The sequence below is a fragment of the Choloepus didactylus genome, chromosome 3 (assembly GCF_015220235.1).
Source record: "Choloepus didactylus isolate mChoDid1 chromosome 3, mChoDid1.pri, whole genome shotgun sequence".
Taxonomy (NCBI): domain Eukaryota; kingdom Metazoa; phylum Chordata; class Mammalia; order Pilosa; family Megalonychidae; genus Choloepus; species Choloepus didactylus.
The window spans coordinates 7335317-7354100 of NC_051309.1; the positions used below are offsets into that span (position 1 = coordinate 7335317).

An 18784-nucleotide genomic window follows, 5' to 3' on the forward strand; every position below is an offset into this window, starting at 1 on the left:
TTTGGGTACCAGCTTTGAGGTATAAGCTTCAAGGCTTTGAGTTTGCTTTAGGTTTATCTTGCTTATTCCTTCTAAAAAAAAAGATTTAAAACTTACATGTAGATAGATATAAATACATTTTGAAAAGCAGACTAAAAGCCACCTACACAAACAAACAAGCTAAGCAAGTGAGCTAAAGCTTTATTACAAGATTGGGAGCTCCTGGGGGATGCTGAGGTTGGCATTATCACCGACATCCTTATGCTGGATGTGACCATGAGCTGTGTGGGAGCCGTTATTATCCACCTCCGGGAAGCCACAGCATTACACCAAAGCCCAACCCAGTGAAATAGTTACGTGGGTCCACAGTGGAACTGCCCAAGGATGGGGCTCTCTGACAAGGTTTTAATTTTCCTGGGGTCCTCCTCTGTCAACACTCCTCTGCCCAATACACTTTCTGGCATCATCCATGTGCCGGTTTGAATGTATTATGTCCCCCAGAAAAAGCCATATTCTTTGATGCAATCTTGTGGGGCAGACATAATAGTGGGGATTAAGTTGGAACGTTTGGATTCGGAGATACGCCCCACCCAACTGTAGATGATAACTGATGGGATATTTCCATGGAGGTGTTGTCCTGCCCATTCGGGGTGGGCCTTGATCAGTGGAGCCATATAAAACATGCTGACTCAAAGAGACTGAACGGAGTGCAGCTGTGAGTGACGTTTTGAAGAAGAGCAAGCTTGCTAGAGAGGAATGTCCTGGGAGAAAGCCATTTTGAAACCAGAACTTTGGAGCAGACGCCAGCCACGTGCCTTCCCAGCTAACAGAGGTTTTCCGGACGCCATTTGCCATCCTCCAGTGAAGGTACCCGATTACTGATGTGTTACCTTGGACACTTTATGGCCTTAAGACTGTAACTGTATAGCCAAATAAACCCCCTTTTTATAAAAGCCTATCCATCTCTGGTGTTTTGCATTCTGCAGCATTAGCAAACTAGAACAATCCATGAAAGAGCTTCTTAGAAAACTGATCTCTCCAGACTCACTCTCTGCCACTCATGCCTGGCTGAGCCCCTCCCAGAGCATGTCCTCCCCCACCTCTGAGCTTCTGCCCAAGCTATGTCCTCTGTCCAGAAAGCTATTCATCTCTGAGACTCTGCTCAAAGTCACCATCTCCAGGAAGTCCTTCTTCCTTCCTCCTTCATTTCCTTCCTTTCATCCTTCCAAAATCATTAATTGAGAACTTACCATGTCCTCTCTGTGCTGGAGGCTCTGACTTCCGTCCATCCCAGCCTCATCTTTCACCGTGCTGCACTCACTTCTCTGCTTCACTCTGGGGTTTCATGTTCCTGCTTCTCCCCACAGGGCCTTTGCCAGGCTGTGTCCTCTGCCTGAGAGCCCTCCGCCCTCCAACTCACTCCTGCCATCTTCTACCTCGACTGTCCCCTCCTCAGGAGGCTTCCCCAGATCCTCTGCAGGCACCACCCTGTGCACTCATTCTTCACCGCACTCCTTACAGGTGCAGTGCAACACTGATCTGGTGATTTCTAGATTCCTCTCTGTCTCCTCCACCAGACTATAGCCTCCTGAGGGCAAGGACTGTAAGTGCAGTGCCAAGTGCCGAGCCTGACTTACAGTTGGTGCCCAGTCACTTGTTGTTGAATGGATGACTGATAGCACTGGGAACCCCACCTCTCTTTTCCTCTGGATCAGTTGTTCTGACACTTCTTATGGCCACAAGCCCCTTTGAGAGTCTTACAAATATGAGCATCTCTGCACAAACATATGCAATTGCTTATTCACATAAATGTTCCATATTATTTCAAGGGTTCACAGACACCCAATATAAAGGGGGAGGGGTGCCTACTAATCCCAAACTAAGCTTCTTTTTGCGAGACAGCAACTGATGGATTATTTAACAGCTATCCCATGATATAAGTGCACCACATAGAGAGATTAAAGTAAGTCTCCCAGCAGCTTGATGGTGTATGGATGAAGAGAGTCTGCTGGGTTTTGTTTTGTTTGGTATGGAAGCCGTGTGGTTGGAACTCATCCCTCTGCTTTTGTTGTTGTAGGAAAGAAGACAGCACAGAGAGGAAACACATCAAGCTGGAGAATATTTACATCCTCCCCAACCAGCCGACAGAGCAGGGGCCCCGGTGTGCACAGCCCCCCTGGGAGAGCTGAGCTGTAAGCCAAACGGCCAACTTCCTGCATCAAGTCGTTCCTGTGGCTTGCTTCTGCTTTGTGTAATACCAACTGGGAGCCCAAAGAGACGGCTGTGGACCATAAGGTGCCCCTAATTTATGAGCATGGGGTGTCGGAAGGAACCTGGGGGAAGGGGGCTGGAGCCCCAAGTTCCCGGGTGGCTTGGCTGAGCCGCGTCATCTGGCACGAATTACTCACCTCCCCTGGGCTCCATGTCTTCCTCCATCCGAGGGTCCTGACGCCCACGTGACAGTTCTGTTGTGACAACGAAATGAGCTAATGGATGGGAATGCACACTGAATGCTGTAAGATGCTTCCGCGTGTCAGAGATCATCGTTGCATTTGTAAAATGTGATTCCATCTCCTCTCATTCAATTTACTGGCAGTGTTCAGAGCCCTATGCCCTCATCACATTTACAGGCCTGCAGTTTCTTTCCTAGACGGGTGATGTGGAGGTGGGACAGGTTAATGGGTTTTAATATCACTGAACTCCTGCAGAGCTTGGGCTGCCTGTGGGCAAAATTGTACACATGTGGGCACTTTCCCAGGGGGAGGGGCCACGGATTCCATCAGGTTCTCAGATGAGACTGGGACCTCCAGATGGTCAAGCCTGAGGGGAAAGGGCTCCACCGGGGAACCCCAGATGCAGCTGGACTCTGGCTTGCTGGTGGCTTTGAGGCTGTGCCTTGGCCTCTCTGGGCCTTACTTCCTCATCTGTAAAATGGGTGCAATTCTGTGCCTTCCGGACTCCCTCCCAGCTCTGATATCTGATGAGTTTGTAGTCCTTCCATTGGAGAGGACCATTCTCCTGCCAGATGGCAGACGTTTTCTGGGTTCCTACTGAGGGCCAGGCTCTGGCGCTGCGGGAAGGCACTGAGTCTCCCTGCTTCCAGGGTAAATGGAGAGCTTTTTACACAACGTGTGCCCCCGCACTGCAGCCCTGTTTCAGCTCAGTTTGCCCAGCAGTTAAAAAGAGCTGTGGCCCAGTGGCTATACTCAAACCATGGGGGTTGAGAATCATGTTACTCTTTCTGAAAACACTTCCCTGTACAGTGTGGGACTCTGAGGCCATCTTACTCAGGGACATTTGAAACCTAAGGTCTTCCAACATAAATATCCCCTGGGAAGACAGAGTGACATCAAGTTGCCACAAGGGGAAACCGCAGTGAGCTGAGTTTTTCTGCCCCTGCTGCTGGGAGTCAGAAGTTGATGGTCAAAGGTGGCTGTGGATAGAGCCTGAGCTTGTTGTCCATGCACCGCGTGGATGTCTTGGACCGCAGCAGATCTGTGGGGATGTGGTCCATGAGGGGCGAGAGATGGGCAGACTCAGAGACCCCCAACAAACTTTAGAGAGTCCCCAGTCTGTGGTAGGCACAGGGCAGCCCTTGAGCCAGAGCCAGTCCACAGATGTGTCTCGTTTGGTCTGCAGAGTATTTTTTTTAATACCGATTAGTGAGTGACATTTAAAAACGAGGAGACTTCTCATGAAAATCTGGATTCCTGGCTTCTCTTGGAAAATCAAGGGCCCTGGCCATGCCAAGCCTCTGTCTTTGTGGCCACAACTGGAGTGGAACGTGGCCAGCCCCTTCCTTGTGCCTGGGCCTCTATGTGCTCCGTCACCCGCTGGCCTGCCCCAGGCTTTGAGCGTGGCAGCTGGCTGGTCCAACACCCTAATTTTATGGGTGAAAATACAGTCATCCCGAGAGGACGTGGCCACCCCTGGGTTCTAGTTTCAGCTTGGTCGCTTGCCTGCCCCAGGGACCCGGGCAAGGCCCTTCCCCTTCCTGGCTCTAAGTTCTCTTATTCTGAGGAAAATGGGAGTGATGATACCTTCTCCAGGAACCTCAAGAAGAGCCTGCACGTGAATGCCTTTTGTGAACTACAAGACGAAGCTCGAATATGAAGGTGTCTGTGGTCACGGTGTGAGCTGAGTCAGGCACCGTAGAATTTGGGGGTCCGTTTCCTCATCTGCAGAATCGGGAAAGGGCTCGTGCCTTCCTCACAGCCATTCTTAGGATTAACCGAGGCAGGGAATGGAGGGCACCTAGCAGAGGGCTTGGCGCTTTGCATATGTAACTTTCCAAAAGCAACTTTCAAGGGCTTCAGTCTCCTTTGCAGCAGAGCACAATCCAGCCAAGTGGGAAGCACCTGGCTCCAGAGCCCTGGGCCAGATCTCAAAATCCACCATTGCCTTTGACCTTCAGGAGTGTGTGTGTGTGTGTGTGTGTGTGTGAGAGAGAGAGAGAGAGAGAGAGAGAGAGAGAGAGACCTGGGCTGGTGAGCCCACATCTCTGATGTGCTAATTCCTCTATTGTTAAGTGGGAGCATATCACTGTCCTCGCCAGTGCGAAGGGAAATGAGAAATGTAAGGGGCTGGGCACAGGTAGGTGCTCAACCAAGTTTTGTTCCTTTTCTTCCCTTCCCAAATGGAAATCTGCCTCTGAGATTAAGAGGATGGCATGTTTCGCAAATATAAACACACACACACACAAAACAAAAAAATGTAGGGAAGAGAGAAAATGTGTTTTCAAGTGCCCAGTTCATACAAGTTCTGGGAATTTGGTTTCATTCATTCATTCAACCAATGCACTTATTGGACATCACTAAGTGCCAGGCAACTGGGATTACAAAGGGAACAAAACAGATCCAATCCCTGCTCTCCTGGTATGGATTTCACATTAGTCAATCGGTTAGTCAGTTGATACACATTCTTGGAGGGCCTCATGTGCTGGGCTTGGCAAGTGTCCCTGACTTTCCCTTTAAGGCACATTTCTGTTGCTGGGTGTGGGTTTCTGCCACATCTGGGCCCTGCCTGCTTATATGCCAGCCCCAGATGGCCTGCTTGTCCTGGGGTTCCAACCAGCACCCCACCGCTTGGTCCTTCTGCCCACTCATGCTTCTTCTGTTCCCTCTGACCCCTGGGGTGAGCCGTCCATTGCCCTGCATGGGGAGACCCTTCAAAGAGCCAGGTGTGGGAGACCTGGCCTGGCAGGGCACATGTTCAGCCTCAGCCCCTTTTCCTGTGTGCTTCAAATCAAACGGGCCCATGGGTGGAAAAACACTTTGTAAACTCTTGAGTTCTTCATAAATGTAAGAGATTGTGTTTGTTTGATTGTAATATGCTAGGGAGATGACAGAGGCCACCTGGTATAGGAGAAAATGATTGGGGTTTAAAGCTGGAAGAACTGGGCTGGAGCGTAGATTCTGCAACTTCTGAGCTGTGAGGCCATGAGAGAGCCGCTTTCCCTCCTTGGTTCACTCATCTGGCAGATGGGGGTAGTAAACTCCCTGCCACAACTCATGCCGTGAGCATTAATGGGTAAATTGGGGAAAAGCACTTTGCAAACTTAACAGTGTTGTGAATCTGCTTTATTCATATTAATAACTCAATGCATAATTATTATGCACCTAGTGTGTGCCATTATGAACAAGAGGATTTGCCTTATGATGATTTAGAAATGGGCTCCATGCTAAGAAAGCAAAGAATTGCTTGTCAGATGGTTGTACTGTGCATTCATAGATTATGATTAGCAACAGCCAGTGAGTTGGCATGGCAACACTTCCCCGTGAACTGCTAGGCAGTATTCCTAAAATAGGTACGCTGGAGGTGTGGCAGCAGCCGAGACAGCAGAGGCAGCATGGTCTGTCTGCTCTGTGGGCCAAGGTAGGCTGCACCCACAACCTGTGGGCTTGGAGGGGCCACACATGGCCCTTCCCAAGCAGGCCAGCTATACAACAATGAAGATATTGGACCTGGAAAGATCCCTTGTTAGAGCTGGAGAGGGTCTCAGCTTTAATCTAGTATAAAACGTTGCCTTTTTCCATGTACTGCTGTGGAAACTTAGGCCCAGAGAGGTTAAGTGACACATCTGAGGTCACACAGCCACCTGATTGCAAATGGAACCTGGACCTGCTTCTGACATCTTTTATGGAGATTTCCTCAACTGTTCAATGAAGCAAGCTTTCCTGATTCTGAATTCTAGACCTGGGCCTGATGCAATTCACTTTTAATGGGTTGCAATCCATATGGTGTCACTTAGCAACACATATTAGATCAAGGAATTCTTTTTTTTGTGTAGAATCCATGCCCATATTTCTTCCTGGGGAAACCCCGAATCCCAAGATTTCTTTGAAACTTAGCTATTTCTTGGCTAGATTTGGGTAACAGGAGTTGAAATCCACCCCTCCACAGCCTCCTCCTCTCTAATTTCCCAATGATGAAAATCAAGTGGCAAAGCTGATGGAAAGTTTATGAATGGCTTTGAGATGGAGTTTAGTTACCCATCATTGCAGAGTACAGGAAACCCAAATTCTTAAAAAGATGAGGCCCTTTCTATTGGTTTACTCCACAATTCATTGTGCAAACTTGGTCAACCTGAGGGGAGCCTTTCACCTTTGGGCTGGTGACCTTCTGTCAGGTGACTCTCAGATCCCGTTTGATCCCAAGGTGAAACTGCCGTGGTGTCTGGAACATGCAAAGCTTCTTGAAAACTCAGTCGACTTCTGAAAAAAGGGCGCTAGACACTTTTGACATATTCTAAATGCTCAGCTTTTTTTTTTCTCTATTGAGACAGGGCCACACGTGTGTGAAACGGGCTCCAGGCTGGGAGTCGGGAGGTGAGGGTGACTCTTATCTCCTCTGCTCCCCCCACTAGGCCATTTGTGAGATACAAAGATTGCGCTCTGTGCTGAAGATTCTTCAGCCTGGCTGCCTGTTAGACTCACCTGCAGACCTTTAAAATAGCCGATACCCAGGCCCCTCCACACGCCACTTAAATAGGGTGGTCTTGGGCTGGGGGGCAGACAGTGATCTTTTTGAAAATCTCCCCCGTGAGCCTAATGAGCAGACAGAGGGAGAGCCAGCAGACAGTCATCTCCATAGTCCCTTTCAAGTCTCCCATCCACTGTCCTAATTAAATTTCAGGATGCCGCTGTCGATTCCTTCCGTGATAGACTCATACTTATTTTTTACTCCTCGCTGGGAAAGAAAGGTGCACTCAGAGTTGACAGAAGGAAACTTCTCATCTTTGGAATATTTTGACCATGAGTCTGCTTCGTAACTTCACCTTTGGAGGGCCATTTAAGCAGCTACTGGTGCTTATGAAAATGAAATGCATGACATGGTATACCATTCTCCTCCACTGTGGCAGGGTCTGTTGCCAAGCTCTTGGTGGTTGCTCCCTGCACAATTACATTAAAGTTCAGATAATTCAACTGGGTGCTGCAATAAACACACTAAATGAAAATCTGGGGTAGAATTGCTTGCATCCTAAAATCTTCCAGAAATAGGTATTCTATGTTCACTCTAATCTATAAATTTATCAGTTGTATAGGCACATAGAAACAGGCCACTGTTAGGCACTTTGTTCTGACAGACAATTGTGTTCCAACCTGGCTTTGAAACAAATTCTTTGGAAATTCTCTGGTGCCTTTAGGAGGTGGAGAAGGAAACCTTGTTTTGTTTTTTGTTTGTTTGTTTGTTTGTTTGTTTTTCATTTATTTAGTCCTCTTTCCTGTATTATGAGGATTTCTAGGAAAAGATAGTTCATGTCTTGGGTCTTAAAACTGCTTTCAATAGAAGTCAGTAGACTTAAGATTGAAGGGATTGGGTTTTCTTTATCCCATTTGATCTTCCCTAAAGCCTACTCTGATTTTGGCAAGCAGAGTTCCCATCTGAATCTGACTTCTGCATCCTTGGCATAAATGAAACACATCGAATCACGGGAAGACTGACAGAAGGATTGATACCAAGAAAAGAAGGTTTTCTCCAACACCATTTTTTTTTGTCTTTGCAAAACATCATCAGGCTGTGCCAAAGAATGAGCTGAATGAGGGCAGAGAAGGACAAATTTGTGAGACTGTTAAAAGTGGCTAAACATTTGATATCAACTCCATACCAATATATTTTCTTTTTTTACGTAAGGTAATATAATATAAAGTTGGTAAATGTGACATTGAAAGTGGCGGGGGTGAAATGAACTTCTGGGCAGTGATGTTATAACTATTAAAACCTTGGACTTTTCACTGGGACAAGGGCAAGGTCTGCTTCTGACAGAGAAAAGGGAATGAGTTTGGGAGCCAGACACACCGGGCTCGAACTACGGCTCTGCCACGTGCTAGCAGTGCACGCTTGGATGGGTGTCTCCACCTCTCTCAGCTCAGTGCCGTCTGTGGAACCAGGTGCCCTATCACACAGGGATGGTGTGAGCATTCAAGAGCTAGCGTGTGTTTTTAAAGCACCCAGCCCATATGAGAGCTTTATGGGTGTTGGGACCCTCCCCCTCACCCCTCTGGAAATGGGCTCTGCACAGATGCCTCTCAGTGGGGTGGTGGGGCAGTACCATCCACCTGAGCTGGGAGGCTAAGATGACCTCTTCCACAGTTCAAGTTTTCACAGCCAGCCTTGATGGTAGGGCCAGCAAGGGACTTGGATGTCACCGGCTCGTTTTGGCAGACCCTCCCTGGTCTCCTCATTCCTTGCAGGTTGAATCCTGGGCAGTGCGAGTGTGGTCAGAAACCATGAGAAAGTTGTGATGCACAGGCATTGGTTTTGTGATTAAGTACTTTCCCACGGGGTCCCAAATGCACAAAACCCTACACCTTGCAATTGTGTGGATCCCGAAGGACTCCTGTTTGTCCCCACTAATATACCCAAGGGTCAGAACTGTCCAAGTGCTGTCCCTCCCCTTCCAGTCAGAAGCACTGGTTCACATGGGAGTGGTCCAGCGACGCGAGGAAACCCCCTTCCTTTAGGATGCTCCTTGGCAAGCCCCTCCCTTGGGTGCTGGAGCAGTGGCTGCTCCCCAGCCCTGTCTGCGGGGAAATGCACAGTGGGACCGGTCCTCGGAGATGCCCATCAGACTTTCCGACTTCCCGATTCATTCTGAGTCTGACTCGACACTCCCTTCTGGGTTTCAAGATTTGTGTAAAATAGGCTGGCATTTTCTCTTGGTACCGAGATGTATTTTTCTATGTTAGTTAGATGGATAATTTGTGTAATTTTGTACATTAAAATGTTTTTTTCACAATTAAAGGTTTTTTTCCCCTTTTGAATGTAGAGCTTTTTTGTGGCTCATTTTTTTTTTTAAGTGTTGTGTCCTTGATACAAGACAAAAAGGCAATGAAGCCAAGACTTTCTTGGTATTTGGTGGGGAATAAATATTCTCAGAAGTCAAATCCACTCTGCACAAATAGTGATATAATTTCTGCTTTAAGCCCTTATATCCTGGTATTAGTTTCCTGTTGCTGATGAAACAAATTACTGCCAACCTAGTGGCTTAAAACCACACGTGTTTATTATCTTCCAGTTTGGGAAGTCAGAAGTCTGAAAATGCGAGTCCCCGGGCTGAAATCAAGGAGTCAGCAGGGCTGCCCGCTTTCTGAAGCCTCCAGGGGAGAATTCGTGTCCTCACTTCCTTCCGGCTTCTGGAGGCCGCCCGCATTCCTCGGATAGTAGCCCCTTCCTCCATCTTCAGAGCCAGCAGCATAGCATCTTCAAATCGCTCTGTGACTCTGACCCCTGCTTCTGTCATCTCTGTCTCCACACCTCTTTTGATTCTCTCGCCTCCCTCTTTTGCTTATAAGGATTCTTGTGATTACATTGGGCCCAGCTGGGTTATCCAGGATCCTCTCCCCCTCTCCTGATCCTTAACTTAATCACATCTGCAAAGTCCCGGGGGACGGTTACCTGCCTATCATGATCCCCTCTGAACTGACTTGAAGTCAGCAGAAAGGGCACACATTTTGGAATCACATGGACCTGGATTTGAATAGCATCTCTCGCTTTCTGGCCATACGACTTTAGGCTGCTTACTTCACTTCTCTGAACCTCTTTTCTTATATCTAACAGGAGTACAATAATGCATTACTTGCTTCACAGATTTGCTAAGATGATTATATGCTTGGGAAAAAAACTACAATTCCCTTTCCCTCACTTTTGGAAAACATTCTTTTTACAACTTATATTCATTTATTTATTTGCCTAAAATAAGGCATCCATGGAGATGATACATTGTGGCTGAGTTGGCCCTATCCCTGCTGCCACCTGACATCTCCCTCTCTCCTCCCCCCCACCCCCCACCTCTTTGCTGTCTTCACCCTGGAAGCCTTCATGGTATGATTGGATGAGCTCAAGGCTGTCTTTGACCAAATGACACAGATGAATTCACTTTAGAAAACTCCATCCCTAAAGGACTGTGAGCACAGGACAGCCGGGGGACGTCGCAGCCATCTCCTGGGGAAAGTGCAGCTTGCTCAGGTCTCCCGGGCTTTCCTCTGTTGATCTCTCCCAGGTACTGCTCTCCCCGGCCTCACAGCCAGCTGGCAGGTACATTTCCCAACTTACACCCTGGGCTTTATCTCCTGCCCCCCTTTCTCTGCTCCACTTGGGTTACTTAGCCTTGAGTTGTCGGGATACTGTGGGAGGGACTCCGACAAACCCGAATTGATCCAGGGTTAGTCATGTTCTGGCTGTGACCTCTGAGCAAGGGGTTTAATGTCTGTGGCCCTCGGCCTCCAGCCTGAAAACGGGGGTGATAATGTCTGCCACATGGGGCTGCAGAAACAGGCAGATTTGGGTGGAGTGGAATGTCATGTGGAAATGAGCAGTGTCGGCAAGGAACACTTGATAAATGCCAGGTCCCCTCCTAAGGGGAAGACAGGAGTGATGGGGAGTCATGTAAACTCTGTGACAAGGAGTCATGTAAAGTCTGTGACACATGTGTGGTGTCCCAAAATGCATCCTGGATGAATGTCGAATAACTCATTGCCCAAAGGCACACAGAGGACAGGATTCTGACTTCAAGTTCTAGGCTCTTCTGAACCCCCCCAGGTCCATTCCCTTTTTCTTACCTCTTCCCATAGTACTTCCTCATCCAGGCTTCTTGGGGAAGGCAAAAGGCAGCGGTTAAATGCAGACTCTGGGACCAGAAAACTGTGTTTAAGTCCTGGCAGCTCCACTTACCATCTGGAACCCTGGGCAAGTTACTTATCTCTCAGAGCCTCAGTTTCCTCATCAATAAAGTGGGGTGAAAATGGTATCTATTTTCAGTCCGAGGTTGCTGTGAACATTAAGTGAGTTGCTTTAAGTGATTACAGGGATCCCTGGAATGTGGAGAACTCTTTCTAATTTCTTGCTTCTGCAGGAGGACAGTTCTGCCCCCCTCCTTCCTTGGGTCAGTCCCCCCGCCCCCCCTCCTGGTTGAGTACCCAGCCCTTTCCCACACTGGAAAGGGTTTTCTTGTAAAGTAGTAAGATCTCTATCACCCTAGATACTTGAGCAAAACCTGAGAGACTGCTCTTCAAGGCATTGAGTGGGGATTCCGGCATGAAGTAGGCGGATTAACCTCAAAAGTTCTGTCCAACTCAGTCTTGGATTCTCTGACATTCTATGAGTCTAGTTACTGAAAATATTTGTGAAGCATATGAAGACATTCCTATATGGTCTCTATAGGAAATTTCCTTGTCTGGAATTTGTGGGGAATAGTGTTTCACTGGGCAGGTGACATTTTCATTGGAAATTTGAAAACCCCACTCACAGATCCCACTGGAATCTCTTTGAGAGGGAGAAAACTGACATTTAGGGAGCACTCACTACATACAACCGGGACCTTCTAAAAAAAATTGTCTCCAATACTGACCCTGTGAGGTGTATATCATCATCGTCATTGGACAGCGGAGGGGATTTAAGCTTGAAGAAGCATTCTCAGTAACTTTCTCAAAGTCACCACATCAGGATTCAAACCCAGTAACTAACTGAGTGAAGGGATGAAGGACAACACACTTCTTTATTTCCATGCTGAGCTGAGAACTTACCTGTTGCTGAACTAGTACTGAGCTCTCTGCTTTCTCCTCCCCTCCTGCCTCTAAAGTTATGTGGGGTGAGAGGCTGCTATGTCCCTCAAGTGGAGATCCACACCAGAATCTGTATAACATCCCCAGTACATATACAAGGGGCACACATATACTGAAGTGTATGGGGAGCCCGGGGGGATGGTGAACTAATTGCCATTTTCTGAACCTTCGTAATAACCACATGGTATTTGGCCTATTTCCTTATTTCTATGAAAAGTGGCAACTACAAGTTTTTGTACTTTATTTCAGGTAGCCCCCAGGAGCCCCCAAGTTGGCCTCTGTTGGGAGCATATAGAAAAGTTGGGATCACTTCTTATGGTTTGCAGATCAGATACTCACTGGCCCTCCCAGGAAACAAAGCTCTGTTTCAGAGTGGGAAGCTTCAACTTATCCAAAAACACGACCTTCTAAAGCTGCACTTGGTGGTTGAGGTGGGCATAGGGTTAAAATAGTTCCAGAGTCTTCGGAAGCAGCACCGATTCCCTACTTTTTGGAGTCACCAAACTAGATTCCCTCAATTCCCTCTCCAGGTGAGGATGTACAAAGGGTGCGGTGCCCATTCTGCCACCTTTCATCCTTTCTGTCCCTTCCTTCATCTCCCCTCCTGCACCTCATCCACCGTATTGAACCCTTGCCGTTCCCCTCTAGGAGGCTGTTTCACAGGCTCCTTCTGCTGGAATGCTCTCCCGGTTCCCTTCAATCCACTTCCCTCTACCCTTGCACCCCCCATCCTCGCCTCTGCTCTCTGTGCCCCTCTGCACCTTGATATGCTATTCTTATTTGTATCCAGCACTCTCTCCCCCACTAGAATATACTCCTTCTGAAGGCAGGGACTTCATACAAATTCGTCTCTGGGTCCCCAGCCCTAATTTCTCTGGCATAGAGAAAGGACTTGCTGAACACCCACTGGGCGAATGACCCGAGATGCACCCGGCGGAAAGGCTGTGAGATCCGTGGCTCGCTGCTTCTCTTCTCCCGTTTCCACATCTGCACACTCGGGAAGCACTGGCGTCTACCTACTGCACAGACTGGCTCGTTTCAGCGTTAAAAAACGGCATATGCAGGGAGGTGTCAGATGAGGCCATACATCCGACGTCCCCGGAGTCCTCAGTTCATGCATCTCGGCAGCCGCAGGACAGGAATGTGAATCCGGCTGTCTGGGACTCCCGGAGCTGGGCCGGTTGCTGAAGGGACAGCTCCCGCCGAGGGGAGCGGGCGGGGGGCTCTGCGCGAATCCGGGGCGCGCGCCACTGACGCCTCCGCAAGGTCGCGACCCTGGGCTTCCCGACTTGGCCACGCAGGGAGGGGGCGACAGCTGGGACCGCCGCGGATCTTCTGCCTGATAATAATCACGGGGAAATGAGAGTCGGTGTCTAGGTCTCCGAGAAGTGTCGAGGGGAGCCCCAGCAGAGCGATCCCCAGGCCCCCACTCCAGCCCTAGTAAGAGAAGACCCCTGACCCCTAGACTGCTAGCTCGGGGCGCTGCAAGGGCAGGTTGTGCAGGGGGTTGTGGGAGGTGCCCCTGGAATGGGAAGTATTTGTCCGTGTAACTGCTGTGTGTGTGTGTGTGTGTGTGTGTGTGTGTGTGTGTGTGTGGTTATCTATCTCTTTATGTGTCTTTCTCTGGGGCTTTTCTATTTAAGCTTCTGGCTTCCTTATTTCTGGTGTGGATTTGTGTGTGGGCGTCTCCCCGTGGTTTATGAGCGCACGTGTGTGTAGAGTCGCCTTATGAGTTTGCCTTTTTTTGTGAGCGTGTGCAAATCTCCTGTGTGCGTCGCTGGAGTGGACATCATGTGCGTGCGTGACTCGCTGGTTCGCGTGCAAGAGCGAATTTCTCTTGCGTGTCTGTACGAGTGTAGTTCTAGCACGTCTCTCTTGCCCTGCTGCACCATCCTTCCTGGCGCTTAGCATTGCCGGGCACATGAAACCCCTCATTAGAATGTCCGCTCCCGGAGGGTAGGGACTTTGTCTATTTCGTTCACGGCTCTGTCCCCAGCGTCCACGACAGGGCCAGTCACTAGTGGGCGCTCAGTTGTTGAATGGATGAACGGTGCTTCCAATACGTGGCTCTCCGGCTGTGCAGTTAATCTCCGTATGATGCTGTAGGCAGGCTTGGGTGACTGAGAATTCCTGGTGTGTGTGTGTATGTGTATGTGTATGTGTGTGTAATTGGCTCGGAATGTGTACAAGCATGCATGTCTGTTGTGTGAAAAATTGTCCACGGTGTATATCTCGGGGTCGTGTGTAATTGCCTGGTGTGTGAACTAGCATGTTGGTGCGTCCCTCGGGTGTTTGTGTGGCTTGTCTGCTGTACAAGTAAGAACCCGTGTGCCTAGAAGTGTGTGTGTCCGTGTGTGTGCGCGCGCCTGCGCGGTTCCCACCCCTCCCTCTCCACTCGCCTTGTGCTCCCGGGGAGGAAGGGGAAGGGGTGCGGCCAGGGCACTGCGGTTCGGCCGCCCGCCCTCGGCGCTGCGGTTCGCGCACGTCACGGCTCCTCCCCGCGCTCGCCGCCCCGCTCCCCGCGCTCCCCGCGCTCCCCGCCCCCGGGTCCTTTGTAGCCCGCCGCTCCGCGCGCTTGCAGCTGCCGGAGGCCCCGCCCCGACCCCGCCCCTGCCCCGCCCCGCCGCGCGCCCCGCCCCGCCCCTCTCCGGGCCGCAATCGCGCCTGGGCTGCCGCGGGTCGGCACCGAGGCGCGGAGCGCGGCGCAGAGCGTTGGCGAGGGCCGCGGGTGGGCGGCCGGCGTGGAACGGGCATGGCGGACCGGCGGCGCGCGTGGAACACGGAGGACGACCTGCCCGTGTACCTGGCGCGGCCGGGCAGCGCGGCACAGACCCCGCGCCAGAAGTACGGCGGCATGTTCGCCGCGGTGGAGGGCGCCTACGAGAACAAGACCATCGACTTCGACGCGTACAGCGTGGGCCGCCGCGGCTCGGCGCGCACGCCGCGCAGCGCTGGCCGACTGGACGCGATCGGCCTGCCGGGGCCGGGCGGCAGCGAGGACACCGCCAGCGACGTGAGCGAGCCCTCGGGCTCGGCGGTCAGCTCCCCGGGCGAGCGCGACGAGCGACCGCCGGCGCTGCGCATTCGCTGCCCGGCGCCCCGCGACCTGCCGCTCGGCCGGGACAATGGCCAGGTACCCTCGGGGCGCGCGTGGGCCCGGCTGAGAGGGGAGGCGGGGCCCTCAGGGCCCCTGGCCCTGGGACCGGCCAAGGACAGTACCCGGGTCCCAAGTGCGGGAACCACCGGGTTTGGGAGCATTACGGGAGACCCCTCCCCCACTCCTTTTTACAAGAGCTTCCGAGAGGTTGTGCGCCTGGGTCAAGGTTGTCCAGCATAATCCATGAGACCCCGAAAGGACCTTTGAGGTCCCACCCTCTGCCCCTCTTCTGCAGAAAGGGAGAACGAGGTTCTGAGACAGGAAGTTAGTTGGCTAAAGGCGCTCCATGGACCCCTCAAACGTAGGGGGCCTCTGGGATGAATTTAATCGATGGCTTCCCTATCTCTGTTTTATGGGAAAGAAGGGGAGCTGCGTTTTGCCTTCGCCCGTTCATTAATATTTATAGAAGACCGACTATATATGGCTGCAGGGAGGGGTTAAGCAAATCGCCTGTGGTCACACAGCTTAAAGCTGGAAGGAACCTTTCCTAAGAGTTCCCCTCATATTTTCCGGGGGAAGGATTTGGTTAAAGATTTAGATCATCGGTTAGAACTGTAAGCCCCTCCCCCCAAGTACTGACATCTTCAGGGACGCTCCTGAGTCCCACAGCAGGTTGCGCTGTGTCCACTTGACAAGGCAAGTTGGAGGCAGAGCTGGGATTTGAACCAGGGTTTCAGGCTTACAAGGTTTGAAAGGTTGTTTTTTTTTTTTTTCCTGAAAGTCGAAAGTGTCAGGGAGAGGGAATGCCAGGATGCCAGAGCTGTGAGTCTCCTCCTTTGAACTGATAGTAGCTAGAGAACTGGAAGAAGATGGGGGTTGGATGCCCCAGCTTTGGGGAGGGTCTCCGATGGCTGAGGGTTAGGACCAGTCCCCCAGATAAAGGCAGTGGGGGCATCCGAGGGCCAACAAGGGATCAGCTCGGCTCAGCACTGGCTGCTTGAGCCGCTGGTCAGTGCCAGGCCCTGGGTGGACGCTGGGTGCCTGGGTCAGCATCCCGATCCCACCCTCCACAAGTTCCCAGGCAAGGTCTACAGATTCATCGTGACAATTACATCAGCTAATGCCTCTAGGTAGTGAGCGTTTATAAATGCTCGCTGTGTAGTTTTCTTATCATGGTCATTTTTATTAACTCTTCTTTCCTTAAATGCTGCGAGCGGCATAAAGTGTGCCGGGAGGGGGCAGAACTGGATCCGGAAAGAAATCTGGGAGGGCTTCCTGGAGGAGTAGGGGCTAGGCTAGCCTGCGGGTGCCGCGGCGCGGTAGAGGGTCTCCTCCCGCCCCCAGCCTGTCACGGGTGGCTCCATCGCTTCCTGTAGCTTGGAACTCTCCGTGGTCCTGAATCCGGCGTCCCCCGAGGGAGGGAGGTTGATGGCGAGAGTCCCTTTTCCTCCCCACACTCCCCCCCCGCCGCCTGCTTTATCTCCCCGGTTCATCCCCTTCCCTGGCGGCCCGATCTCGTTTGGGACCCAGGCTCCCAAGCCCGAGCGAGAGGCTTCAGGGCCGCGCGCCAAGAGGACGAGGACAGCATCGGGGATCCCGGGTTTCGGCAAAGTCGCTTTGCCCCCTTAAGCCTCAGCTTCTCCGTCTGTGAAATGGGGGTGTCAGCCTTCTCCCAGCCTCCCTCGAAGCGTGGTGGATTATCGGGGAAGAGAGAGCTGTCCGAGGACGCGCGCGGGCTGCAGCCGTGATCTATACCACCAACACCAGCGTCGTCCCCGGGATCACCCTGGGTCGGCCCCGCAGCGGCTCCTTGGCGCTCGGGTGCGCTGGACGCTTCTCTCCCGCTCCTCTCCACTCCTTTTCCCCCTGCCCCTTCCGGCCTCCTACCCCCCTTTCACCGCCCGGGAACCGGACAAAAGGCGACGCCTCGGGCGGGCGGTGGACTCCGGGACCAATTGAGCTTCGGACTTTGGAGTGGAGGGGCTCCCGGTCACCCTGTATGGGGGTTAGGGGGTGGGTGAAGCGTTTTCCTTTCTGCGGACTGAGCAGGCTCGGAGCTTGGGCTCCCGCCGCCTCGGGTTCCGGGGCGGGCCCCGCGGCTCCTGTGCTTGCAGAAGGTACCGCGGCCCTTCCCCCGCCCACAAGCGGTTCTTTCCCGGGGAGGGAGGAGGGGTTTCTGCGGCGCAAGCGCAGTGCTTTCCGGGGCCCGGGGCTGTGCGGCTGCGGCGTTTTGTAGCGGTGAAGTCTGCTTGGGAGCAGCGATTTGTTTGGCCAATCGCTGGCCGGTGCCCCTCCCCCTTGATATATGCGCAGTCCTTTCCACAGCCCTGGAGCTTCCCTGCCCAGATCCCCAGACTGACCCCCTGGGAACGCCCTGATGCGTGGAACCTGGGACCGAAAAATGCTGAGGAAGGGAATGCAGGAGCCAGGGGAAGGGAGACTGTCCCATTCGTAATTTCCGGTCACCAACAATGAGTCAGGACCGAGCTTAGAGCCAGGGCTGAATGAATGAATGTAGAGGAAAGAGCTCTAGACAGTTTCCCATCTGTAAAATGAGGCAATGATGCCCTGGTGTTTCCGGAATCCTAAGCTGTTTCTCCTCTGTGAACCCACAACCCCGGCCCCGTGTAAGGCCAGGCATCTCTGGTCTCCTGGGACCAGAGAGGAAGAAACTGGGGCTCCAGGTCCCAAGTGGGAGGTGAGGGCTCTGCCAGACTACCCCTGACTTGAAAATAGAGAAGCATCATTTTTGCAAAGGGGCTGCGGGTTTGGATTTTGCAGGCAGAAAGTGAGGGGCAGAAAAGGTTGGTGATTTATTCTGCTTGGTGATTGGGAGCACCTGTCCAGTGACTGGGGGCTGTGCTGGGGATCCTCCCCTTTCCCCTCTCTCCTCCTTTCTTCTCCCCTGTTAAGAAGTTTGTCAAGCGATGCCCTAACTTCCTGCTACCTCTCCCCGGAGCAGCCTCTGGATCTCTGGGGCCAGGACTGGTCTGCATTCTCTTCTGGGGGGCAGGCTGGTTCTGTTTCTCCTGCTGTCCCCCAGTCTGTCTGGGGATCATGAGGGCTTAGTGCCAAGGACCTTGCCCTCCAGGTAGCCACTGTCTGGTAGGCAAGGCCGCAGGATGACCTGGTGGCTCAGGCCACTGTGCGGTGAGAGAGCGGCTGCAGGTTGTCCAGCAGGCCAGCCATTTATTAGGGCTCTGTCCTGTCACCGCCGCATTCCCAATGCCTGGCATGGAGGCCTGTCCTTAGCCACCCTCAGGAAGGGCGGATGGGAGTGTAGGGTGGCAGGGAAAGACTTTCTGAAGCAGGAGGCCTTGGAGATGGGCTTGGGAGGATGGGACAACTTTTCTCTGGGGTAGGATATCCAGAGAGGGTGAGTAAGGGACTGCAGCCGGAGATGTGAAAGTGCTTGGTCTATGCGGGACTAGTGTGTGGGGGTGGACAAACAGACTGTGGAATGAGTGTCTGGAGTGGGGTGGGGTGGGGAGGGGCTGGGAGGCGCGTCAGTGGGGCCAGATCCCGGAGGGCCAAAGCTCCCTCCCCCACGCAGCTGTTCGGGGGTGGGTGGGGGTGTGCAGCTGCGGGAAAGTACACCTGTGGCGCTTCCCTCGGGCTCTGCCTGCGCATCCTAAGGCCTGCCCCG

At 52.1% G+C, this 18784-nt stretch overlaps 1 protein-coding gene across 8 annotated transcripts in view; it reads left to right on the top strand.

The window, feature by feature from the left end:
* LOC119529209 (dihydropyrimidinase-related protein 1) overlaps window positions 1–18784 on the top strand; it is a 256553-nt gene that overhangs the window by 159006 nt on the left and 78763 nt on the right. Inside the window, exon 12 of one of the 8 annotated variants that reach the window (XM_037829368.1) lies at window positions 2057–9242. The exons of 6 other annotated variants lie outside the window; for them this stretch is intronic. In XM_037829368.1, the coding sequence (XP_037685296.1) occupies window positions 2057–2284 (228 nt within the window). In that variant the 3' untranslated portion in view covers window positions 2285–9242. Of the gene's footprint in view, window positions 1–2056; window positions 9243–14728; window positions 15175–18784 lie in introns of those variants that run through there. One more of the 8 variants, XM_037829372.1, reaches the window with a different exon arrangement.